At 54.9% G+C, this 26,375-nt stretch overlaps 1 protein-coding gene across 3 annotated transcripts in view; it reads left to right on the forward strand.

Annotated features, from left to right (window-relative positions):
• LOC142473273 (voltage-gated inwardly rectifying potassium channel KCNH2-like) overlaps positions 1–26,375 on the forward strand; it is a 427,634-nt gene that overhangs the window by 168,660 nt on the left and 232,599 nt on the right. For all 3 annotated transcript variants that reach the window (XM_075580479.1, XM_075580478.1, XM_075580480.1), the window contains exon 5: positions 7,590–7,804. In XM_075580479.1, the coding sequence (XP_075436594.1) occupies positions 7,590–7,804 (215 nt within the window). The remainder of the gene's footprint in view (positions 1–7,589; positions 7,805–26,375) is intronic.

Below are 26,375 nucleotides of genomic sequence, written 5' to 3' on the forward strand. Positions count from 1 at the left end.
TCACAGGCCCCCAACCCTGCCTCCCACAGGCCCCCAACCCTGCCTCCCACAGGCCCCCAACCCTGGCTCCCAAACCCTGCCTCCCACAGGCTCCCAACCCGTGCCAACCACAGGCCCCCAACCCTGCCTCCCACAGGCCCCCAACCCTGCCTCCCACAGGCCCCCAACCCTGCCTCCCACAGGCCCCCAACCCTGCCTCTCACAGGCCCCCAACCCTGCCTCCCACAGGCCCCCAACCCTGCCTCCCACAGCTCCCCAACCCTGCCTCCCACAGGCTCCCAACCCGTGCCAACCACAGGCCCCCAACCCTGCCTCCCACAGGCCCCCAACCCTGCCTCCCACAGGCCCCCCAACCCTGCCTCCCACAGACCCCCAACCCTGCCTCTCACAGGCCCCCAACCCTGCCTCCCACAGGCCCCCAACCCTGCCTCCCACAGCTCCCCAACCCTGCCTCCCACAGCCCTCCATCCCTGCCTCCCACAGGACCCCAACCCTGCCTCCCACAGTCCTCCGACCCTGCCTCCCAATGGCCCCCGACCCTGCCTCCCAATGGCCCCCGACCCTGCCCTCCCACAGGCCCCCAACTCTGCCTCCACAGCTCCCGAACCCTGCCTCCCACAGGCCCCCAACCCTGCCTCCCACAGTCCCCCCATCCCGTGCCTCCCACAGGCCCCCGACCCTGCCTCCCACAGTCCCCCATCCCGTGCCTCCCACAGGCCCCCGACCCTGCCTCCCACAGGCCCCCAACCCTGCCTCCCACAGGCCCCAACCCTGCCTCCCACAGCTCCCGAACCCTGCCCTCCCAACAGGCCCCCAACCCTGCCTCCCACAGACCCCCGACCCTGCCTCCCACAGGCCCCCAACCCTGCCTCCCACAGACCCCCAATCCCATGCCTCCCACAGGCCCCCCAATTCCGCCTACCACAGCTCTCCAACCCTGCCTCCCACAGCTCCCCAACCCTGCCTCCCACATAACCCCAACCCTGCCTCCCACAGGCCCCCAACCCTGCCTCCCACAGGGCCCCCAACCCTGCCTCACACAGGCCCCCATCCCTGCCTCCCACAGGCCCCCGACCCTGCCTCCCACAGGCCCCCCGACCCTGCCTCCCACAGGCCCCCGACCCTGCCTCCCACAGGCCCCCGACCTAGCCTCCCACAGGCCCCCGACCCTGCCTCCCACAGACACCTGACCCTGCCTCCCACAGGCCCCCGACCCTGCCTCCCACAGTCCCCCCACCCGTGCCTCCCACAGTCCCCCAACCCTGTCTCCCACAGGCCCCCAACCCTGCCTCCCACAGGCCCCCAACCCTGCCTCCCACAGGGCCCCCCAACCCTGCCTCCCACAGGCCCCCAACCCTGCCTCCCACAGGCCCCCAACCCTGTCTCCCACAGGCCCCCCAACCCTGCCCCCCACAGGCCCCCCAACATTGCCTCCCACAGGCCCCCAACCCTGCCTCCCACAGGCCCCCAACCCTGCCTCCCACAGCCCTCCATCCCTGCCTCCCACAGGCCCCCAACCCTGCCTCCCACAGTCCTCCGACCCTGCCTCCCACAGGCCCCCGACCCTGCCTCCCACAGGCCCCCAACCCTGCCTCCACAGCTCCCGAACCCTGCCTCCACAGGCCCCTACCCTGCCTCCCACAGTCCCCCCATCCCGTGCCTCCCACAGGCCCCCGACCCTGCTTCCCACAGGCCCCCCAACCCTGCCTCCCACAGACCCCTGACCCCTGCCTCCCCACAGACCCCCAACCCTGCCTCCCACAGGCCCCCAACTCTGCCTCCACAGGCCCCCAACCTTGCCTCCCACAGGCCCCCAACCCTGCCTCCCACAGGCCCCCAACCCTGCCTCCCACAGCTCCCCAACCCTGCCTCCCACAGCTCCCCAACCCTGCCTCCCACAGCCCTCCATCCCTGCCTCCCCACAAGCCCCAACCCTGCCTCCCCACAGTCCTCCGACCCTGCCTCCCACAGGCCCCCGACCCTGCCTCCCACAGCTCCCGAACCCTGCCTCCCACAGGCCCCCCAACCCTGCTCCCACAGTCCCCCATCCCGTGCCTCCCACAGGCCCCCGACCCTGCCTCCCACAGGCCCCCAACCCTGCCTCCCACAGGCCCCCAACCCTGCCTCCCACAGGCCCCCAACCCTGCCTCCCACAGACCCCCGACCCTGCCTCCCACAGTCCCCCATCCCGTGCCTCCCACAGGCCCCCGACCCTGCCTCCCACAGGCCCCCAACCCTGCCTCCCACAGGCCCCCAACCCTGCCTCCCACAGGCCCCCAACCCTGCCTCCCACAGCTCCCGAACCCTGCCTCCACAGGCCCCCAACCCTTCTTCCCACAGCTCCCCAACCCTGCCTCCCACAGGCCCCCAACCCTGCCTCCCACAGGCCCCCAACCCTGCCTCCCACAGGCCCCCATCCCTGCCTCCCACAGGCCCCCCGACCCTGCCTCCCACAGGCCCCCGACCCTGCCTCCCACAGGCCCCCGACCCTGCCTCCCACAGGCCCCCGACCCTGCCTCCCACAGGACCCCGACCTGCCTCCCACAGGCCCACAACCCTGCCTCCCACAGGCCCCCAATGCTGCCTCCCACAGGCCCCCAACCCTGCTTCCACAGCTCCCCAACCCTGCCTCCCACAGGCCCCCAACCCTGCCTCCCACAGACCCCCATCCCATGCCTCCCACAGGCCCCCAACCCCGCCTACCACAGCTCTCCAACCCTGCCTCCCACAGCTCCCCAACCCTGCCTCCCACATAACCCCAACCCTGCCTCCCACAGGCCCCCAACCCTGCCTCCCACAGGCCCCCAACCCTGCCTCCCACAGGCCCCCATCCCTGCCTCCCACAGGCCCCCAACCCTGCCTCCCACAGGCCCCCGACCCTGCCTCCCACAGGCCCCCGACCCTGCCTCCCACAGGCCCCCGACCCTGCCTCCCACAGGCCCCCGACCCTGCCTCCCACAGGCCCACAACCCTGCCTCCCACAGGCCCCCAACGCTGCCTCCCACAGGCCCCCAACCCTGCCTCTCACAGGCCCCCAACCCTGCCTCGCACAGGCCCCCGACCCTGCCTCCCACAGTCCTCCGATCCTGCCTCCCACAGGCCCCCAACCCTGCCTGCCACAGGCCCCCAACCCTGCCTCCCACAGCTCCCCAGCCCTGCCTCCCGCAGGCCCCCAACACTGCCTCCCACAGTCCCCCATCCCGTGCCTCCCACAGGCCCCCAACCCTGCCTCCCACAGTCCCCCAACCCTGCCTCCCACAGGCCCCCAACCCTGCCTCCCACAGGCCCCCAACCCTGCCTCCCACAGGCCCCCATCCCTGCCTCCCACAGGCCCCCAACCCTGCCTCCCACAGCTCCCCAACCCTGCCTCCCACAGCCCTCCATCCCTGCCTCCCACAGGCCCCCAACCCTGCCTCCCACAGTCCTCCGACCCTGCCTCCCAATGGCCCCCGACCCTGCCTCCCACAGGCCCCAACCCTGCCTCCCACAGCTCCCGAACCCTGCCTCCCACAGGCCCCCAACCCTGCCTCCCACAGTCCCCCATCCCGTGCCTCCCACAGGCCCCCTACCCTGCCTCCCACAGGCCCCCAACCCTGCCTCCCGCAGGCCCCCAACCCTGCCTCCCACAGGCCCCCAACCCTGCCTCCCACAGCTCCCGAACCCTGCCTCCCACAGGCCCCCAACCCTGCCACCCACAGGCCTCCAACCCTGCCTCCCACAGGCCCCCGACCCTGCCTCCCACAGGCCCCCAACCCTGCCTCCCACAGACCCCCAACCCTGCCTCCCACAGGCCCCCAACCCTGCCTCCCACAGGCCCCCAACCCTGCCTCCCACAGACCCACAACCCTGCCTCCCACAGACCCCCAACCCTGCCTCCCACAGACCCCCGACCCTGCCTCCCACAGCTCCCGAACCCTGCCTCCCACAGGCCCCCAACCCTGCCTCCCACAGACCCCCAACCCTGCCTCCCACAGGCCCCCAACCCTGCCTCCCACAGGCCCCCAACCTTGCCTCCCACAGCTCCCCAACCCTGCCTCCCACAGCTCCCCAACCCTGCCTCCCACTGCCCCCCAACCCTGCCTCCCACAGGCCCCCAACCCTGCCTCCCACAGGCACCCAACCCTGCCTCCCACAGGCCCCCAACCCTGCCTCCCACAGGCCCCCAACCCTGCCTCCCACAGGCCCCCATCCCGTGCCTCCAATAGGCCCCCAACCCTGCCTCCCACAGTCCTCCGACCCTGCCTCCCACAGGCCTCCAACACTGCCTCCCACAGGCCCCCAACCCTGCCTCCCACAGCTCCCCAACCCTGCCTTCCACAGGCCCCCAACCCTGCCTCCCACAGCTCCCCAACCCTGCCTCCCACAGGCCCCCAACCCTGCCTCCCACAGGCCCCCAACCCTGCCTCCCACAGGCCCCCAACCCTGCCTCCCACAGCTCCCCAACCCTGCCTCCCACAGCTCCCCAACCCTGCCTCCCACAGGCCCCCAACCCTGCCTCCCACCATCCCCCAACCCTGCCTCCCACAGGCCCCCAACCCTGCCTCCCACAGGCCCCCAACCCTGCCTCCCAGAGACCCCCAACCCTGCCTCCCACAGGCCCCCAACCCTGCCTCCCACAGGCCCCCAACCCTGCCTCCCACAGCTCCCCAACCCTGCCTCCCACAGGCCCCCAACCCTGCCTCCCACAGACCCCCGACCCTGCCTCCCACAGCTCCCCAACCCTGCCTCCCACAGACCCCCAACCCTGCCTCCCACAGGCCCCCAACCCTGCCTCCCACAGGCCCCCAACCCTGCCTCCCACAGCTCCCCAACCCTGCCTCCCACAGGCTCCCAACCCTGCCTCCCACAGACCCCCAACCCTGCCTCCCACAGCTCCCCAACCCTGCCTCCCACAGGCCCCCAACCCTGCCTCCGACAGACCCCCAACCCTGCCTCCCACAGACCCCCATCCCGTGTCTCCCACAGGCCCCCAACCCCGCCTCCCACAGCTCTCCAATCCTGCCTCCCACAGGCCCCCAACCCTGCCTCCCATAGGCCCCCAACCCTGCCTCCCACAGGCCCCCAACCCTGCCTCCCACAGGCCCCCAACCCTGCCTCCCACAGGCCCCCAACCCTGCCTCCCACAGGCTCCCAACCCGTGCCTCCCACAGGCCCCCAACCCTGCCTCCCACAGGCCCCCAACCCTGCCTCCCACAGGCCCCCAACCCTGCCTCCCACAGGCCCCCAACCCTGCCTCCCACAGGCCCCCATCCCTGCCTCCCACAGGCCCCCAACCCTGCCTCCCACAGCTCCCCAACCCTGCCTCCCACAGCCCTCCATCCCTGCCTCCCACAGGCCCCCAACCCTGCCTCCCACAGTCCTCCGACCCTGCCTCCCAATGGCCCCCGACCCTGCCTCCCACAGGCCCCAACCCTGCCTCCCACAGCTCCCGAACCCTGCCTCCCACAGGCCCCCAACCCTGCCTCCCACAGTCCCCCATCCCGTGCCTCCCACAGGCCCCCTACCCTGCCTCCCACAGGCCCCCAACCCTGCCTCCCGCAGGCCCCCAACCCTGCCTCCCACAGGCCCCCAACCCTGCCTCCCACAGCTCCCGAACCCTGCCTCCCACAGGCCCCCAACCCTGCCACCCACAGGCCTCCAACCCTGCCTCCCACAGGCCCCCGACCCTGCCTCCCACAGGCCCCCAACCCTGCCTCCCACAGACCCCCAACCCTGCCTCCCACAGGCCCCCAACCCTGCCTCCCACAGGCCCCCAACCCTGCCTCCCACAGACCCACAACCCTGCCTCCCACAGACCCCCAACCCTGCCTCCCACAGACCCCCGACCCTGCCTCCCACAGCTCCCGAACCCTGCCTCCCACAGGCCCCCAACCCTGCCTCCCACAGACCCCCAACCCTGCCTCCCACAGGCCCCCAACCCTGCCTCCCACAGGCCCCCAACCTTGCCTCCCACAGCTCCCCAACCCTGCCTCCCACAGCTCCCCAACCCTGCCTCCCACTGCCCCCCAACCCTGCCTCCCACAGGCCCCCAACCCTGCCTCCCACAGGCACCCAACCCTGCCTCCCACAGGCCCCCAACCCTGCCTCCCACAGGCCCCCAACCCTGCCTCCCACAGGCCCCCATCCCGTGCCTCCAATAGGCCCCCAACCCTGCCTCCCACAGTCCTCCGACCCTGCCTCCCACAGGCCTCCAACACTGCCTCCCACAGGCCCCCAACCCTGCCTCCCACAGCTCCCCAACCCTGCCTTCCACAGGCCCCCAACCCTGCCTCCCACAGCTCCCCAACCCTGCCTCCCACAGGCCCCCAACCCTGCCTCCCACAGGCCCCCAACCCTGCCTCCCACAGGCCCCCAACCCTGCCTCCCACAGCTCCCCAACCCTGCCTCCCACAGCTCCCCAACCCTGCCTCCCACAGGCCCCCAACCCTGCCTCCCACCATCCCCCAACCCTGCCTCCCACAGGCCCCCAACCCTGCCTCCCACAGGCCCCCAACCCTGCCTCCCAGAGACCCCCAACCCTGCCTCCCACAGGCCCCCAACCCTGCCTCCCACAGGCCCCCAACCCTGCCTCCCACAGCTCCCCAACCCTGCCTCCCACAGGCCCCCAACCCTGCCTCCCACAGACCCCCGACCCTGCCTCCCACAGCTCCCCAACCCTGCCTCCCACAGACCCCCAACCCTGCCTCCCACAGGCCCCCAACCCTGCCTCCCACAGGCCCCCAACCCTGCCTCCCACAGCTCCCCAACCCTGCCTCCCACAGGCCCCCAACCCTGCCTCCCACAGGCCCCCAACCCTGCCTCCCACAGCTCCCCAACCCTGCCTCCCACAGCTCCCCAACCCTGCCTCCCACAGGCCCCCAACCCTGCCTCCCACAGGCCCCCAACCCTGCCTCCCACGGGCCCTTAACCCTTCCTCCCACAGGCCCCCAACCCTGCCTCCCACAGGCCCCCGTCCCGTGCCTCCCACCCCGTGCCTCCCACAGGCCTCCAACACTGCCTCCCACAGGCCCCCAACCCTGCCTCGCTCAGGCCCCCAACCCTGCCTCCCACAGGCCCCCAACCCTGCCTTCCACAGACCCCCATCCCATGCCTCCCACAGGCCCCCAACCCCACCTACCACAGCTCTCCAACCCTGCCTCCCACAGGCCCCCAACCCTGCCTCCCACAGGCCCCAACCCTGCCTCCCACAGGCCCCCAACCCTGCCTCCCACAGGCCCCCAACCCTGCCTCCCACAGGCCCCCAACCCTGCCTCCCACAGGCCCCCAACCCTGCCTCCCACAGGCCCCCAACTCTGCCTCCCACAGGCCCCCAACCCTGCCTCCCAGAGGCCCCCAACCCTGCCTCCCACAGGCCCCCAACCCTGCCTCCCACAGGCCCCCAACTGTGCCTCCCACCGCTCCCCAACCCTGCCTCCCACAGACCCCCAACTCTGCCTCCCACAGGCCCCCAACCCTGCCTCCCACAGGCCCCCGACCCTGCCTCCCACAGGCCCCCGACCCTGCCTCCCCCAAAACTGCCCTGTGATTGTTTCCCGTAAAAACCTCTCTCAGGCCTCTAAACTGTGTCTGGATGTCCCCTTGTTCCCCAGGCGCCATGAACAACGTCCGAGCGAATCTCCTGAACTCCACGTCTGACTCGGACCTCATGAGGTACAGAACCATCAGTAAGATCCCCCAGATCACCCTCAACTTTGTGGACTTCAAGGGCGACCCCTTCCTCAGCTCTCCTCCCAACGAGAAGGAGCTCATCGCGCCCAGCAAGCTGAAGGACAGAACTCACAACGTCACGGAGAAGGTCACGCAGGTAGGGACACTGCTGCCACGTGTCAATCTGGTCACTGAACCTCAGAGTAGCGCCCCCCACGTACCCCAATCATTGTTGCCGAGCCTGGCTGGAGTTCTCAGTTTGATCTGTAATCAATGCGTTCTCTATCGCTATGATAGGGGGGTCTCTGTGTTATACTGTACATACATTGGATACATGCGGTATGGAACATAGGAAGAGCTTGCTTTTAACCCTTTTGCTGCTGGGGGGGGGGGGGGGGGGGGGGGGGGGGGGGGCGGCAAGGCACCGCTCTGCCATCGCAATGTGCTGGCGGCCCCTTCTGGCAGTAAACATCGTTAATGTTTGTGACTGTCGACGGCCATTTTAAATTCCCGCTGTGGAAAGGTTGGGGCAGTAACCTCCCTGGAGTGCATGTGATGTCACAGTCAGAGCGTATTGATGTTGTCCATGTCTCATGCTTTTGGCTTCCGAAATCTGTCTTCTTCTACTAAAGGCTGCCCGCTCCTTTTATAAATGTAACCTTACCGCAGGAGGGGCCACCTCCAGTCCTCGAGGGCCACCACCACCAGGTCAGGTTTCAGCGATATCCCTGCTTCAGCAAAGGTGGTGCAGTCAACGACTGGGCCACTGAATGAGACACCTGGCAGAAGCAGGGATAGCCTTAAAACCTGGCCGGGTGGTCGCCCTTGGGGACTGGAGGCGGCCCCTCCTGCCATAGGGGGTTTGACATAGATTTACGCGCTTCCGCTGCTGCGCAGAACTATATTTGCAGTCGGATCACTGAGATGTCCGCTGAAGTCTGGAGGCCGCCATTTTTATTTGAGACGTAATTTGTGATCCTTAAACGGGGAACTGCTAAATAATAATATTATTTCTGGCTCCAGCTTCCTGTGTGCCGGCACCAACCTCTCTGGTCTTCGCCCTGCAGCAGTCTGGGAACGGTTTGTGCTGTTGCACTGTGGGCCGGAGCCAGAGGGTTTAGTAATGTATGAATCTCCGCGGAGAGCACGCCGTCTGTCTTGGATCCCGTGCAGGAAATAAGGACGTGCCAGTCCTTTGGTTTCACACTTTGTCGCGGGCTGTTGCACCATTTAGGTTTTATTTTAAATTTTGCCCCAGTTTTGAAGCGGAGAGACATTGATAAATAGACCCGATCATGATAATGTCCTGAGATATTAATATTTTAATCCATCTGGTGCACCAGGGGTTAATGTGATTGGAGTTTTATTTTAAAATAACATCTGTTGGGGTTGTAACATGTCAGGACTTTTTCCAGGTTTGTGATGCGCTTGAAAGAGAGCTTAATTAGGGGTTCTATTAAATGGGCCAGGTGGGTTGTATATGGCAGATTGAGTCGAGATGTGGGCAGTGTCTGGAGACCTGGGTGTAACATATGACCCCTGTGACAACTTTCTGTAAACATGGTCTCCTCAGAGCAAGCTTCAAAGGCAGTCTCTGCAGGGCTCTGCAAGGTTCAAAGGCAGTCTCTGCAGGGCTCTGCAAGGTTCAAAGGCAGTCTCTGCAGGGCTCTGCAAGGTTCAAAGGCAGTCTCTGCAGGGCTCTGCAAGGTTCAAAGGCAGTCTCTGCAGGGCTCTGCAAGGTTCAAAGGCAGTCTCTGCAGGGTTCTGCAAGGTTCAAAGGCAGTCTCTGCAGGGTTCTGCAAGGTTCAAAGGCAGTCTCTGCAGGGCTCTGCAAGGTTCAAAGGCAGTCTCTGCAGGGTTCTGCAAGGTTCAAAGGCAGTCTCTGCAGGGCTCTGCAAGGTTCAAAGGCAGTCTCTGCAGGGCTCTGCAAGGTTCAAAGGCAGTCTCTGCAGGGCTCTGCAAGGTTCAAAGGCAGTCTCTGCAGGATTCTGCAAGGTTCAAAGGCAGTCTCTGCAGGGTTCTGCAAGGTTCAAAGGCAGTCTCTGCAGGGCTCTGCAAGGTTCAAAGGCAGTCTCTGCAGGGTTCTGCAAGGTTCAAAGGCAGTCTCTGCAGGGCTCTGCAAGGTTCAAAGGCAGTCTCTGCAGGGCTCTGCAAGGTTCAAAGGCAGTCTCTGCAGGGCTCTGCAAGGTTCAAAGGCAGTCTCTGCAGGGTTCTGCAAGGTTCAAAGGCAGTCTCTGCAGGGTTCTGCAAGGTTCAAAGGCAGTCTCTGCAGGGCTCTGCAAGGTTCAAAGGCAGTCTCTGCAGGGCTCTTCAAGGTTCAAAGGCAGTCTCTGCAGGGCTCTGCAAGGTTCAAAGGCAGTCTCTGCAGGGCTCTGCAAGGTTCAAAGGCAGTCTCTGCAGGGCTCTGCAAGGTTCAAAGGCAGTCTCTGCAGGGCTCTGCAAGCTTCAAAGGCAGTCTCTGCAGGGCTCTGCAAGGTTCAAAGGCAGTCTCTGCAGGGCTCTGCAAGCTTCAAAGGCAGTCTCTGCAAGGCTCTGCAAGGTTCAAAGGCAGTCTCTGCAGGGCTCTGCAAGGTTCAAAGGCAGTCTCTGCAGGGCTCTGCAAGGTTCAAAGGCAGTCTCTGCAGGGTTCTGCAAGGTTCAAAGGCAGTCTCTGCAGGGCTCTGCAAGGTTCAAAGGCAGTCTCTGCAGGGCTCTGCAAGGTTCAAAGGCAGTCTCTGCAGGGCTCTGCAAGGTTCAAAGGCAGTCTCTGCAGGGTTCTGCAAGGTTCAAAGGCAGTCTCTGCAGGGTTCTGCAAGGTTCAAAGGCAGTCTCTGCAGGGCTCTGCAAGGTTCAAAGGCAGTCTCTGCAGGGTTCTGCAAGGTTCAAAGGCAGTCTCTGCAGGGCTCTGCAAGGTTCAAAGGCAGTCTCTGCAGGGCTCTGCAAGGTTCAAAGGCAGTCTCTGCAGGGCTCTGCAAGGTTCAAAGGCAGTCTCTGCAGGATTCTGCAAGGTTCAAAGGCAGTCTCTGCAGGGTTCTGCAAGGTTCAAAGGCAGTCTCTGCAGGGCTCTGCAAGGTTCAAAGGCAGTCTCTGCAGGGTTCTGCAAGGTTCAAAGGCAGTCTCTGCAGGGCTCTGCAAGGTTCAAAGGCAGTCTCTGCAGGGCTCTGCAAGGTTCAAAGGCAGTCTCTGCAGGGCTCTGCAAGGTTCAAAGGCAGTCTCTGCAGGGTTCTGCAAGGTTCAAAGGCAGTCTCTGCAGGGTTCTGCAAGGTTCAAAGGCAGTCTCTGCAGGGCTCTGCAAGGTTCAAAGGCAGTCTCTGCAGGGCTCTTCAAGGTTCAAAGGCAGTCTCTGCAGGGCTCTGCAAGGTTCAAAGGCAGTCTCTGCAGGGCTCTGCAAGGTTCAAAGGCAGTCTCTGCAGGGCTCTGCAAGGTTCAAAGGCAGTCTCTGCAGGGCTCTGCAAGCTTCAAAGGCAGTCTCTGCAGGGCTCTGCAAGGTTCAAAGGCAGTCTCTGCAGGGCTCTGCAAGCTTCAAAGGCAGTCTCTGCAGGGCTCTGCAAGGTTCAAATGCAGTCTCTGCAGGGCTCTGCAAGGTTCAAGAAGTGTGGCTAAGAAAGTATTCAACATGAGTGACTTTATTAAAAATGAGAATATCACGTGACGTCCTCTGCTGAACATGCTAAAAGTTACATGTGTGTATCTGTGGAACCGAATCGCACATGATGATTACGGACACGTCAGGTCTAGCAGCTACTAAGAGACCGATATTAATATTTCACTTAAATTTAGGATTAAGATGTTCATGTTTAGTCACATTGTGTCTGCCATGAGCGCCTGCATGTATCGCTGTGTCTCACGTGTGTGTGTACAGTAAGTGTTACAGAAGTGAGGTTATGGGTACATTGTGTCTGCCATGAGCGCATTAATGTATTGCTGTGTCTCACGTGTGTGTGTGTGTGTGTGTGTGTGTAAGTGTTACAGAAGTGAGGCTATGAGTACATTGTGTCTGCCATGAGCGCCTGCATGTATTGCTGTGTCTCACGTGTGTGTGTAAGTATTACAGAAGTGAGGCTATGAGTACATTGTGTCTGCCATGAGCGCCTGCATGTATTGCTGTGTCTCACGTGTGTGTGTAAGTGTTACAGAAGTGAGGTTATGAGTACATTGTGTCTGCCATGAGCGCCTGCATGTATTGCTGTGTCTCACGTGTGTGTGTAAGTGTTACAGAAGTGAGGTTATGAGTACATTGTGTCCGCCATGAGCGCCTGCATGTATTGCTGTGTCTCACGTGTGTGTGTAAGTGTTACAGAAGTGAGGTTATGGGTACATTGTGTCTGCCATGAGCGCCTGCATGTATTGCTGTGTCTCACGTGTGTGTGTAAGTGTTACAGAAGTGAGGTTATGAGTACATTGTGTCTGCCATGAGCGCCTGCATGTATAGCTGTGTCTCACGTGTGTGTGTGTGTGTAAGTGTTACAGAAGTGAGGTTATGAGTACATTGTGTCCGCCATGAGCGCCTGCATGTATTGCTGTGTCTCACGTGTGTGTGTAAGTGTTACAGAAGTGAGGTTATGAGTACATTGTGTCTGCCATGACCGCCTGCATGTTTAGCTGTGTCTCACTTGTGTGTAAGTGTTACAGAAGTGAGGTTATGAGTACATTGTGTCTGCCATGAGCGCCTGCATGTATTGCTGTGTCTCACGTGTGTGTGTAAGTGTTACAGAAGTGAGGTTATGAGTACATTGTGTCTGCCATGAGCGCCTGCATGTATTGCTGTGTCTCACGTGTGTGTGTAAGTGTTACAGAAGTGAGGTTATGAGTACATTGTGTCCGCCATGAGCGCCTGCATGTATTGCTGTGTCTCACGTGTGTGTGTGTGTGTGTAAGTGTTACAGAAGTGAGGTTATGAGTACATTGTGTCCGCCATGAGCGCCTGCATGTATTGCTGTGTCTCACGTGTGTGTGTGTGTAAGTGTTACAGAAGTGAGGTTATGGGTACATTGTGTCTGCCATGAGCGCCTGCATGTATCGCTGTGTCTCACGTGTGTGTGTAAGTGTTACAGAAGTGAGGTTATGTGTACATTGTGTCTGCCATGAGCGCCTGCATGTATCGCTGTGTCTCACGTGTGTGTGTAAGTGTTACAGAAGTGAGGTTATGGGTACATTGTGTCTGCCATGAGCGCCTGCATGTATAGCTGTGTCGCACGTGTGTGTGTAAGTGTTACAGAAGTGACGTTATGAGTACATTGTGTCCGCCATGAGCGCCTGCATGTATTGCTGTGTCTCACGTGTGTGTGTAAGTGTTACAGAAGTGAGGTTATGAGTACATTGTGTCTGCCATGAGCGCCTGCATGTGTAGCTGTGTCTCACGTGTGTGTGTAAGTGTTACAGAAGTGAGGTTATGAGTACATTGTGTCTGCCATGAGCGCCTGCATGTATTGCTGTGTCTCACGTGTGTAAGTGTTACAGAAGTGAGGTTATGAGTACATTGTGTCTGCCGTGAGCGCCTGCATGTATTGCTGTGTCTCACGTGTGTGTGTAAGTGTTACAGAAGTGAGGTTATGGGTACATTGTGTCTGCCATGAGCGCCTGCATGTATTGCTGTGTCTCACGTGTGTGTGTGTGTGTGTAAGTGTTACAGAAGTGAGGCTATGAGTACATTGTGTCTGCCATGAGCGCCTGCATGTATTGCTGTGTCTCACGTGTGTGTGTAAGTGTTACAGAAGTGAGGTTATGAGTACATTGTGTCCGCCATGAGCGCCTGCATGTATTGCTGTGTCTCACGTGTGTGTGTAAGTGTTACAGAAGTGAGGTTATGAGTACATTGTGTCCGCCATGAGCGCCTGCATGTATTGCTGTGTCACACGTGTGTGTGTGTAAGTGTTACAGAAGTGAGGTTATGGGTACATTGTGTCTGCCATGAGCGCCTGCATGTGTAGCTGTGTCTCACGTGTGTGTGTAAGTGTTACAGAAGTGAGGTTATGAGTACATTGTGTCTGCCATGAGCGCCTGCATGTATAGCTGTGTCTCACGTGTGTGTGTAAGTGTTACAGAAGTGAGGTTATGAGTACATTGTGTCTGCCATGAGCGCCTGCATGTATAGCTGTGTCTCACGTGTGTGTGTAAGTGTTACAGAAGTGAGGTTATGAGTACATTGTGTCTGCCATGAGCGCCTGCATGTATAGCTGTGTCTCACGTGTGTGTGTAAGTGTTACAGAAGTGAGGTTATGGGTACATTGTGTCTGCCATGAGCGCCTGCATGTATAGCTGTGTCTCACGTGTGTGTGTAAGTGTTACAGAAGTGAGGTTATGAGTACATTGTGTCTGCCATGAGCGCCTGCATGTATTGCTGTGTCTCACGTGTGTGTGTGTAAGTGTTACAGAAGTGAGGTTATGAGTACATTGTGTCTGCCATGAGCGCCTGCATGTATTGCTGTGTCTCACGTGTGTGTGTGTGTGTGTGTGTGTGTGTGTGTGTGTGTGTGTGTGTGTAAGTGTTACAGAAGTGAGGTTATGAGTACATTGTGTCTGCCATGAGCACCTGCATGTATAGCTGTGTCTCACGTGTGTGTGTAAGTATTACAGAAGTGAGGTTATGAGTACATTGTGTCTGCCATGAGCGCATTAATGTATAGCTGTGTCTCACGTGTGTGTGTAAGTGTTACAGAAGTGAGGTTATGAGTACATTGTGTCTGCCATGAGCGCCTGCATGTATTGCTGTGTCTCATGTGTGTGTGTGTGTGTGTGTGTGTGTGTGTGTGTGTGTGTGTGTAAGTGTTACAGAAGTGAGGTTATGAGTACATTGTGTCTGCCATGAGCGCCTGCATGTATTGCTGTGTCTCGTGTGTGTGTGTGTGTGTGTGTGTGTGTGTGTGTGTGTGTGTGTGTGTGTGTGTGTGTGTGTGTCTGTGTGTGTGTGTGTGTAAGTGTTACAGAAGTGAGGTTATGTGTACATTGTTTCTGCCATGAGCGCCTGCATGTATTGCTGTGTCTCATGTGTGTGTGTGTGTGTGTGTGTGTGTGTGTGTGTGTGTGTGTGTGTGTGTGTGTGTGTGTGTGTGTGTGTGTGTGTGTGTGTAAGTGTTACAGAAGTGAGGTTATGAGTACATTGTGTCTGCCATGAGCGCCTGCATGTATTGCTGTGTCTCGTGTGTGTGTGTGTGTGTGTGTGTGTGTGTGTGTGTGTGTGTGTGTGTAAGTGTTACAGAAGTGAGGTTATGGGTACATTGTGTCTGCCATGAGCGCCTGCATGTATTGCTGTGTCTCACGTGTGTGTGTAAGTGTTACAGAAGTGAGGTTATGAGTACATTGTGTCTGCCATGAGCGCCTGTATGTATTGCTGTGTCTCACGTGTGTGTGTAAGTGTTACAGAAGTGAGGTTATGGGTACATTGTGTCTGCCATGAGCGCCTGCATGTATAGCTGTGTCTCACGTGTGTGTGTGTAAGTGTTACAGAAGTGAGGTTATGGGTACATTGTGTCTGCCATGAGCGCCTGCATGTTTAGCTGTGTCTCACGTGTGTGTGTGTGTGTGTGTGTGTAAGTGTTACAGAAGTGAGGTTATGAGTACATTGTGTCCGCCATGAGCGCCTGCATGTATTGCTGTGTCTCATGTGTGTGTGTGTAAGTGTTACAGAAGTGAGGTTATGAGTACATTGTGTCCGCCATGAGCGCCTGCATGTATTGCTGTGTCTCATGTGTGTGTGTGTAAGTGTTACAGAATTGAGGTTATGAGTACATTGTGTCTGCCATGAGCGCCTGCATGTATTGCTGTGTCTCATGTGTGTGTGTGTGTGTGTGTGTGTGTGTGTGTGTGTGTGTGTGTGTGTGTGTGTGTGTGTGTGTGTGTGTGTGTGTGTGTGTGTGTGTGTGTGTGTGTGTGTAAGTGTTACAGAAGTGAGGTTATGGGTACATTGTGTCTGCCATGAGCGCCTGCATGTATTGCTGTGTCTCATGTGTGTGTGTGTGTGTGTGTGTGTGTGTGTGTGTGTGTGTGTGTGTGTGTAAGTGTTACAGAAGTGAGGTTATGAGTACATTGTGTCTGCCATGAGCGCCTGCATGTATTGCTGTGTCTCGTGTGTGTGTGTGTGTGTGTGTGTGTGTGTGTGTGTGTGTGTAAGTGTTACAGAAGTGAGGTTATGGGTACATTGTGTCTGCCATGAGCGCCTGCATGTATTGCTGTGTCTCACGTGTGTGTGTAAGTGTTACAGAAGTGAGGTTATGAGTACATTGTGTCTGCCATGAGCGCCTGTATGTATTGCTGTGTCTCACGTGTGTGTGTAAGTGTTACAGAAGTGAGGTTATGGGTACATTGTGTCTGCCATGAGCGCCTGCATGTATAGCTGTGTCTCACGTGTGTGTGTGTAAGTGTTACAGAAGTGAGGTTATGGGTACATTGTGTCTGCCATGAGCGCCTGCATGTTTAGCTGTGTCTCACGTGTGTGTGTGTGTGTGTGTGTGTGTAAGTGTTACAGAAGTGAGGTTATGAGTACATTGTGTCCGCCATGAGCGCCTGCATGTATTGCTGTGTCTCATGTGTGTGTGTGTAAGTGTTACAGAATTGAGGTTATGAGTACATTGTGTCTGCCATGAGCGCCTGCATGTATTGCTGTGTCTCACGTGTGTGTGTAAGTGTTACAGAAGTGAGGTTATGGGTACATTGTGTCCGCCATGAGCGCCTGCATGTATTGCTGTGTCTCATGTGTGTGTGTGTAAGTGTTACCGAATTGAGGTTATGAGTACATTGTGTCTGCCATGAGCGCCTGCATGTATTGCTGTGTCTCACGTGTGTGTGTAAGTGTTACAGAAGTGAGGTTATGGGTACATTGTGTCTGCCATGAGCGCCTGCATGTTTAGCTGTGTCTCACGTGTGTGTGTGTGTGTGTGTAAGTGTTACAGAAGTGAGGTTATGAGTACATTGTGTCTGCCATGAGCGCCTGCATGTGTAGCTGTGTCTCACGTGTGTGTGTGTGTGTGTGTGTGTGTGTGTGTGTAAGTGTTACAGAAGTGAGGTTATGAGTACATTGTGTCTGCCATGAGCGCCTGCATGTATTGCTGTGTCTCACGTGTGTGTGTAAGTGTTACAGAAGTGAGGCTATGAGTACATTGTGTCTGCCATGAGCGCCTGCATGTATTGCTGTGTCTCATGTGTGTGTGTAAGTGTTACAGAAGTGAGGTTATGAGTACATTGTGTCTGCCATGAGCGCCTGCATGTGTAGCTGTGTCTCACGTGTGTGTGTGTGTGTGTGTGTGTGTGTGTGTGTGTGTGTGTGTGTGTGTGTAAGTGTTACAGAAGTGAGGCTATGAGTACATTGTGTCTGCCATGAGCGCCTGCATGTATTGCTGTGTCTCATGTGTGTGTGTAAGTGTTACAGAAGTGAGGTTATGGGTACATTGTGTCTGCCATGAGCGCCTGCATGTATAGCTGTGTCTCACGTGTGTGTGTGTAAGTGTTACAGAAGTGAGGTTATGAGTACATTGTGTCTGCCATGAGCGCCTGCATGTATAGCTGTGTCTCACGTGTGTGTGTAAGTGTTACAGAAGTGAGGTTATGAGTACATTGTGTCTGCCATGAGCGCCTGCATGTGTAGCTGTGTCTCACGTGTGTGTGTGTGTGTGTGTGTGTGTGTGTGTGTAAGTGTTACAGAAGTGAGGTTATGAGTACATTGTGTCTGCCATGAGCGCCTGCATGTATAGCTGTGTCTCACGTGTGTGTGTAAGTGTTACAGAAGTGAGGTTATGGGTACATTGTGTCTGCCATGAGCGCCTGCATGTATAGCTGTGTCTCACGTGTGTGTGTGTGTGTAAGTGTTACAGAAGTGAGGTTATGGGTACATTGTGTCTGCCATGAGCGCCTGCATGTATTGCTGTGTCTCACGTGTGTGTGTAAGTGTTACAGAAGTGAGGTTATGGGTACATTGTGTCTGCCATGAGCGCCTGCATGTATTGCTGTGTCTCACGTGTGTGTGTAAGGGTTACAGACGTGACGTTATGAGTACATTGTGTCTGCCATGAGCGCCTGCATGTATTGCTGTGTCTCACGTGTGTGTGTAAGTGTTACAGAAGTGAGGTTATGAGTACATTGTGTCTGCCATGAGCGCCTGCATGTATAGCTGTGTCTCACGTGTGTGTGTAAGTGTTACAGAAGTGAGGTTATGGGTACATTGTGTCTTCCATGAGCGCCTGCATGTATTGCTGTGTCTCACGTGTGTGTGTAAGTGTTACAGAAGTGAGGTTATGAGTACATTGTGTCTGCCATGAGCGCCTGCATGTATAGCTGTGTCTCACGTGTGTGTGTAAGTGTTACAGAAGTGAGGTTATGAGTACATTGTGTCTGCCATGAGCGCCTGCATGTGTAGCTGTGTCTCACGTGTGTGTGTAAGTGTTACAGAAGTGAGGTTATGAGTACATTGTGTCTGCCATGAGCGCCTGCATGTATTGCTGTGTCTCACGTGTGTGTGTGTGTGTTACAGAAGTGAGGTTATGAGTACATTGTGTCCGCCATGAGCGCCTGCATGTATTGCTGTGTCTCACGTGTGTGTGTAAGTGTTACAGAAGTGAGGTTATGAGTACATTGTGTCCGCCATGAGCGCCTGCATGTATTGCTGTGTCTCACGTGTGTGTGTAAGTGTTACAGAAGTGAGGTTATGAGTACATTGTGTCCGCCATGAGCGCCTGCATGTATTGCTGTGTCTCACGTGTGTGTGTAAGTGTTACAGAAGTGAGGTTATGAGTACATTGTGTCCGCCATGAGCGCCTGCATGTATTGCTGTGTCTCACGTGTGTGTGTAAGTGTTACAGAAGTGAGGTTATGAGTACATTGTGTCTGCCATGAGTGCCTGCATGTATAGCTGTGTCTCACGTGTGTGTGTAAGTGTTACAGAAGTGAGGTTATGAGTACATTGTGTCTGCCATGAGCGCCTGCATGTGTAGCTGTGTCTCACGTGTGTGTGTGTGTGTGTGTGTGTGTGTGTGTGTGTAAGTGTTACAGAAGTGAGGTTATGAGTACATTGTGTCTGCCATGAGCGCCTGCATGTGTAGCTGTGTCTCACGTGTGTGTGTGTGTGTGTGTGTGTGTGTGTGTGTGTAAGTGTTACAGAAGTGAGGTTATGGGTACATTGTGTCTGCCATGAGCGCCTGCATGTATAGCTGTGTCTCACGTGTGTGTGTGTGTGTGTAAGTGTTACAGAAGTGAGGTTATGGGTACATTGTGTCTGCCATGAGCGCCTGCATGTATTGCTGTGTCTCACGTGTGTGTGTAAGTGTTACAGAAGTGAGGTTATGAGTACATTGTGTCTGCCATGAGCGCCTGCATGTATTGCTGTGTCTCACGTGTGTGTGTAAGGGTTACAGACGTGACGTTATGAGTACATTGTGTCTGCCATGAGCGCCTGCATGTATTGCTGTGTCTCACGTGTGTGTGTAAGTGTTACAGAAGTGAGGTTATGAGTACATTGTGTCTGCCATGAGCGCCTGCATGTATAGCTGTGTCTCACGTGTGTGTGTAAGTGTTACAGAAGTGAGGTTATGGGTACATTGTGTCTTCCATGAGCGCCTGCATGTATTGCTGTGTCTCACGTGTGTGTGTAAGTGTTACAGAAGTGAGGTTATGAGTACATTGTGTCTGCCATGAGCGCCTGCATGTATAGCTGTGTCTCACGTGTGTGTGTAAGTGTTACAGAAGTGAGGTTATGAGTACATTGTGTCTGCCATGAGCGCCTGCATGTGTAGCTGTGTCTCACGTGTGTGTGTAAGTGTTACAGAAGTGAGGTTATGAGTACATTGTGTCTGCCATGAGCGCCTGCATGTATTGCTGTGTCTCACGTGTGTGTGTGTGTGTGTTACAGAAGTGAGGTTATGAGTACATTGTGTCCGCCATGAGCGCCTGCATGTATTGCTGTGTCTCACGTGTGTGTGTAAGTGTTACAGAAGTGAGGTTATGAGTACATTGTGTCCGCCATGAGCGCCTGCATGTATTGCTGTGTCTCACGTGTGTGTGTAAGTGTTACAGAAGTGAGGTTATGAGTACATTGTGTCCGCCATGAGCGCCTGCATGTATTGCTGTGTCTCACGTGTGTGTGTAAGTGTTACAGAAGTGAGGTTATGAGTACATTGTGTCTGCCATGAGCGCCTGCATGTATAGCTGTGTCTCACGTGTGTGTGTAAGTGTTACAGAAGTGAGGTTATGAGTACATTGTGTCTGCCATGAGCGCCTGCATGTATAGCTGTGTCTCACGTGTGTGTGTGTGTGTGTGTGTTACAGAAGTGAGGTTATGAGTACATTGTGTCTGCCATGAGCGCCTGCATGTGTAGCTGTGTCTCACATGTGTGTGTAAGTGTTACAGAAGTGAGGTTATGAGTACATTGTGTCTGCCATGAGCGCCTGCATGTATTGCTGTGTCTCACGTGTGTGTGTAAGTATTACAGAAGTGAGGTTATGAGTACATTGTGTCTGCCATGAGCGCATTAATGTGTAGCTGTGTCTCACGTGTGTGTGTGTGTGTGTGTGTGTGTGTGTGTGTGTGTAAGTGTTACAGAAGTGAGGCTATGAGTACATTGTGTCTGCCATGAGCGCCTGCATGTATTGCTGTGTCTCATGTGTGTGTGTAAGTGTTACAGAAGTGAGGTTATGGGTACATTGTGTCTGCCATGAGCGCCTGCATGTATAGCTGTTTCTCACGTGTGTGTGTAAGTGTTACAGAAGTGAGGTTATGAGTACATTGTGTCTGCCATGAGCGCCTGCATGTATAGCTGTGTCTCACGTGTGTGTGTAAGTGTTACAGAAGTGAGGTTATGAGTACATTGTGTCTGCCATGAGCGCCTGCATGTGTAGCTGTGTCTCACGTGTGTGTGTGTGTGTGTTTGTGTGTGTGTGTGTGTGTGTGTGTGTGTGTGTGTGTGTAAGTGTTACAGAAGTGAGGTTATGAGTACATTGTGTCTGCCATGAGAGCCTGCATGTATAGCTGTGTCTCACGTGTGTGTGTAAGTGTTACAGAAGTGAGGTTATGGGTACATTGTGTCTGCCATGAGCGCCTGCATGTATAGCTGTGTCTCACGTGTGTGTGTGTGTGTAAGTGTTACAGAAGTGAGGTTATGGGTACATTGTGTCTGCCATGAGCGCCTGCATGTATTGCTGTGTCTCACGTGTGTGTGTAAGTGTTACAGAAGTGAGGTTATGGGTACATTGTGTCTGCCATGAGCGCCTGCATGTATTGCTGTGTCTCACGTGTGTGTGTAAGGGTTACAGACGTGACGTTATGAGTACATTGTGTCTGCCATGAGCGCCTGCATGTATTGCTGTGTCTCACGTGTGTGTGTAAGTGTTACAGAAGTGAGGTTATGAGTACATTGTGTCTGCCATGAGCGCCTGCATGTATAGCTGTGTCTCACGTGTGTGTGTAAGTGTTACAGAAGTGAGGTTATGGGTACATTGTGTCTTCCATGAGCGCCTGCATGTATTGCTGTGTCTCACGTGTGTGTGTAAGTGTTACAGAAGTGAGGTTATGAGTACATTGTGTCTGCCATGAGCGCCTGCATGTATAGCTGTGTCTCACGTGTGTGTGTAAGTGTTACAGAAGTGAGGTTATGAGTACATTGTGTCTGCCATGAGCGCCTGCATGTGTAGCTGTGTCTCACGTGTGTGTGTAAGTGTTACAGAAGTGAGGTTATGAGTACATTGTGTCTGCCATGAGCGCCTGCATGTATTGCTGTGTCTCACGTGTGTGTGTGTGTTACAGAAGTGAGGTTATGAGTACATTGTGTCCGCCATGAGCGCCTGCATGTATTGCTGTGTCTCACGTGTGTGTGTAAGTGTTACAGAAGTGAGGTTATGAGTACATTGTGTCCGCCATGAGCGCCTGCATGTATTGCTGTGTCTCACGTGTGTGTGTAAGTGTTACAGAAGTGAGGTTATGAGTACATTGTGTCTGCCATGAGCGCCTGCATGTATAGCTGTGTCTCACGTGTGTATGTAAGTGTTACAGAAGTGAGGTTATGAGTACATTGTGTCTGCCATGAGCGCCTGCATGTATAGCTGTGTCTCACGTGTGTGTGTGTGTGTAAGTGTTACAGAAGTGAGGTTATGGGTACATTGTGTCTGCCATGAGCGCCTGCATGTATTGCTGTGTCTCACGTGTGTGTGTAAGTGTTACAGAAGTGAGGTTATGGGTACATTGTGTCTGCCATGAGCGCCTGCATGTATAGCTGTGTCTCACGTGTGTGTGTGTGTGTGTTACAGAAGTGAGGTTATGAGTACATTGTGTCTGCCATGAGCGCCTGCATGTCTTGCTGTGTCTCACGTGTGTGTGTAAGTGTTACAGAAGTGAGGTTATGAGTACATTGTGTCTGCCATGAGCGCCTGCATGTATTGCTGTGTCTCACGTGTGTGTGTGTGTGTGTGTGTGTGTGTGTGTGTGTAAGTGTTACAGAAGTGAGGTTATGGGTACATTTTGTCTGCCATGAGCGCCTGCATGTATTGCTGTGTCTCACGTGTGTGTGTGTGTGTGTGTGTGTGTGTGTGTGTGTGTGTGTGTGTGTGTGTGTGTGTGTGTGTGTGTGTGTGTGTGTGTAAGTGTTACAGAAGTGAGGTTATGAGTACATTGTGTCTGCCATGAGCGCCTGCATGTATTGCTGTGTCTCACGTGTGTGTGATTGTGTGTGTGTGTGTGTGTGTGTGTAAGTGTTACAGAAGTGAGGTTATGAGTACATTGTGTCTGCCATGAGCACCTGCATGTATAGCTGTGTCTCACGTGTGTGTGTAAGTATTACAGAAGTGAGGTTATGAGTACATTGTGTCTGCCATGAGCGCATTAATGTGTAGCTGTGTCTCACGTGTGTGTGTGTGTGTGTGTGTGTGTGTGTGTGTAAGTGTTACAGAAGTGAGGCTATGACTACATTGTGTCTGCCATGAGCGCCTGCATGTATTGCTGTGTCTCATGTGTGTGTGTAAGTGTTACAGAAGTGAGGTTATGGGTACATTGTGTCTGCCATGAGCGCCTGCATGTATAGCTGTGTCTCACGTGTGTGTGTAAGTGTTACAGAAGTGAGGTTATGAGTACATTGTGTCTGCCATGAGCGCCTGCATGTATAGCTGTGTCTCACGTGTGTGTGTAAGTGTTACAGAAGTGAGGTTATGAGTACATTGTGTCTGCCATGAGCGCCTGCATGTGTAGCTGTGTCTCACGTGTGTGTGTTTGTGTTTGTGTGTGTGTGTGTGTGTGTAAGTGTTACAGAAGTGAGGTTATGAGTACATTGTGTCTGCCATGAGCGCCTGCATGTATAGCTGTGTCTCACGTGTGTGTGTAAGTGTTACAGAAGTGAGGTTATGGGTACATTGTGTCTGCCATGAGCGCCTGTATGTATAGCTGTGTCTCACGTGTGTGTGTGTGTGTAAGTGTTACAGAAGTGAGGTTATGGGTACATTGTGTCTGCCATGAGCGCCTGCATGTATTGCTGTGTCTCACGTGTGTGTGTAAGTGTTACAGAAGTGAGGTTATGGGTACATTGTGTCTGCCATGAGCGCCTGCATGTATTGCTGTGTCTCACGTGTGTGTGTAAGGGTTACAGAAGTGACGTTATGAGTACATTGTGTCTGCCATGAGCGCCTGCATGTATTGCTGTGTCTCACGTGTGTGTGTAAGTGTTACAGAAGTGAGGTTATGAGTACATTGTGTCTGCCATGAGCGCCTGCATGTATAGCTGTGTCTCACGTGTGTGTGTAAGTGTTACAGAAGTGAGGTTATGGGTACATTGTGTCTTCCATGAGCGCCTGCATGTATTGCTGTGTCTCACGTGTGTGTGTAAGTGTTACAGAAGTGAGGTTATGAGTACATTGTGTCTGCCATGAGCGCCTGCATGTATAGCTGTGTCTCACGTGTGTGTGTAAGTGTTACAGAAGTGAGGTTATGAGTACATTGTGTCTGCCATGAGCGCCTGCATGTGTAGCTGTGTCTCACGTGTGTGTGTAAGTGTTACAGAAGTGAGGTTATGAGTACATTGTGTCCGCCATGAGCGCCTGCATGTATTGCTGTGTCTCACGTGTGTGTGTAAGTGTTACAGAAGTGAGGTTATGAGTACATTGTGTCCGCCATGAGCGCCTGCATGTATTGCTGTGTCTCACGTGTGTGTGTAAGTGTTACAGAAGTGAGGTTATGAGTACATTGTGTCCGCCATGAGCGCCTGCATGTATTGCTGTGTCTCACGTGTGTGTGTAAGTGTTACAGAAGTGAGGTTATGAGTACATTGTGTCTGCCATGAGCGCCTGCATGTATAGCTGTGTCTCACGTGTGTGTGTAAGTGTTACAGAAGTGAGGTTATGAGTACATTGTGTCTGCCATGAGCGCCTGCATGTATAGCTGTGTCTCACGTGTGTGTGTGTGTGTAAGTGTTACAGAAGTGAGGTTATGGGTACATTGTGTCTGCCATGAGCGCCTGCATGTATTGCTGTGTCTCACGTGTGTGTGTAAGGGTTACAGAAGTGACGTTATGAGTACATTGTGTCCGCCATGAGCGCCTGCATGTATTGCTGTGTCTCACGTGTGTGTGTAAGTGTTACAGAAGTGAGGTTATGAGTACATTGTGTCTGCCATGAGCGCCTGCATGTATTGCTGTGTCTCACATGTGTGTGTAAGTGTTACAGAAGTGAGGTTATGAGTACATTGTGTCTGCCATGAGCGCCTGCATGTATTGCTGTGTCTCACGTGTGTGTATGTGTGTGTAAGTGTTACAGAAGTGAGGTTATGAGTACATTGTGTCTGCCATGAGCGCCTGCATGTGTAGCTGTGTCTCACGTGTGTGTGTAAGTGTTACAGAAGTGAGGTTATGGGTACATTGTGTCTGCCATGAGCGCCTGCATGTATTGCTGTGTCTCACGTGTGTGTGTAAGTGTTACAGAAGTGAGGTTATGAGTACATTGTGTCTGCCATGAGCGCCTGCATGTATAGCTGTGTCTCACGTGTGTGTGTAAGTGTTACAGAAGTGACGTTATGAGTACATTGTGTCTGCCATGAGCGCCTGCATGTATTGCTGTGTCTCATGTGTGTGTGTAAGTGTTACAGAAGTGAGGTTATGGGTACATTGTGTCTGCCATGAGCGCCTGCATGTGTAGCTGTGTCTCACGTGTGTGTGTGTGTGTGTGTGTGTAAGTGTTACAGAAGTGAGGTTATGAGTACATTGTGTCTGCCATGAGCGCCTGCATGTATAGCTGTGTCTCACGTGTGTGTGTAAGTGTTACAGAAGTGAGGTTATGAGTACATTGTGTCTGCCATGAGCGCCTGCATGTATTGCTGTGTCTCACGTGTGTGTGTAAGTGTTACAGAAGTGAGGTTATGAGTACATTGTGTCTGCCATGAGCGCCTGCATGTATAGCTGTGTCTCACGTGTGTGTGTAAGTGTTACAGAAGTGAGGCTATGGGTACATTGTGTCTGCCATGAGTGCCTGCATGTATTGCTGTGTCTCACGTGTGTGTGTAAGTGTTACAGAAGTGACGTTATGAGTACATTGTGTCTGCCATGAGCGCCTGCATGTATTGCTGTGTCTCACGTGTGTGTGTAAGTGTTACAGAAGTGAGGTTATGGGTACATTGTGTCTGCCATGAGCGAACTGCATGTATTGCTGTGTCTCACGTGTGTGTGTGTGTGTGTGTAAGTGTTACAGAAGTGAGGTTATAAGTACATTGTGTCTGCCATGAGCGCCTGCATGTATAGCTGTGTCTCACGTGTGTGTGTAAGTGTTACAGAAGTGAGGTTATGGGTACATTGTGTCTGCCATGAGCGCCTGCATGTATTGCTGTGTCTCACGTGTGTGTGTAAGTGTTACAGAAGTGAGGTTATGAGTACATTGTGTCTGCCATGAGCGCCTGCATGTATTGCTGTGTCTCACGTGTGTGTGTAAGTGTTACAGAAGTGAGGTTATGGGTACATTGTGTCTGCCATGAGCGCCTGCATGTATTGCTGTGTCTCACGTGTGTGTGTAAGTGTTACAGAAGTGAGGTTATGAGTACATTGTGTCCGCCATGAGCGCCTGCATGTATTGCTGTGTCTCACGTGTGTGTGTAAGTGTTACAGAAGTGAGGTTATGAGTACATTGTGTCCGCCATGAGCGCCTGCATGTATTGCTGTGTCTCACGTGTGTGTGTAAGTGTTACAGAAGTGAGGTTATGGGTACATTGTGTCTGCCATGAGCGCCTGCATGTATTGCTGTGTCTCACGTGTGTGTGTAAGTGTTACAGAAGTGAGGTTATGTGTACATTGTGTCTGCCATGAGCGCCTGCATGTATTGCTGTGTCTCACGTGTGTGTGTAAGTGTTACAGAAGTGAGGTTATGAGTACATTGTGTCTGCCATGAGCGCCTGCATGTATTGCTGTGTCTCACGTGTGTGTGTGTGTGTGTGTAAGTGTTACAGAAGTGAGGTTATGGGTACATTGTGTCTGTGGAAGGAGTTTTTTTTGCCTCTGTCGTAAAACCGTCCCTCTCACAGCTTATTTACGAAGCGGGTGGAGGGTGGGGGAGGGGGGTACGTGGTTTACATGGGAAGAAAGAATATTTAAGTTCTGATGCTACTAATGAAGATTTCAACAGAGGTGTGTTTGGACCGAACACGTGATTTCTCAGATACCTGAACCAGTGGTCTCTCTGGGGAAAATATATGTCATTGGGTAATGTAGAGGATTTTCTGTTGTGCTTTTTCCTTTTACTTTAAGATACTGTTCTGCATTTTATTGTAGCTGTTTGTTTCTTGTAATCCCTTTTCAGCAACCCAA

This window comes from Ascaphus truei (assembly GCF_040206685.1).
Source record: "Ascaphus truei isolate aAscTru1 chromosome 2 unlocalized genomic scaffold, aAscTru1.hap1 SUPER_2_unloc_3, whole genome shotgun sequence".
Classification (NCBI taxonomy): Eukaryota; Metazoa; Chordata; class Amphibia; order Anura; family Ascaphidae; genus Ascaphus; species Ascaphus truei.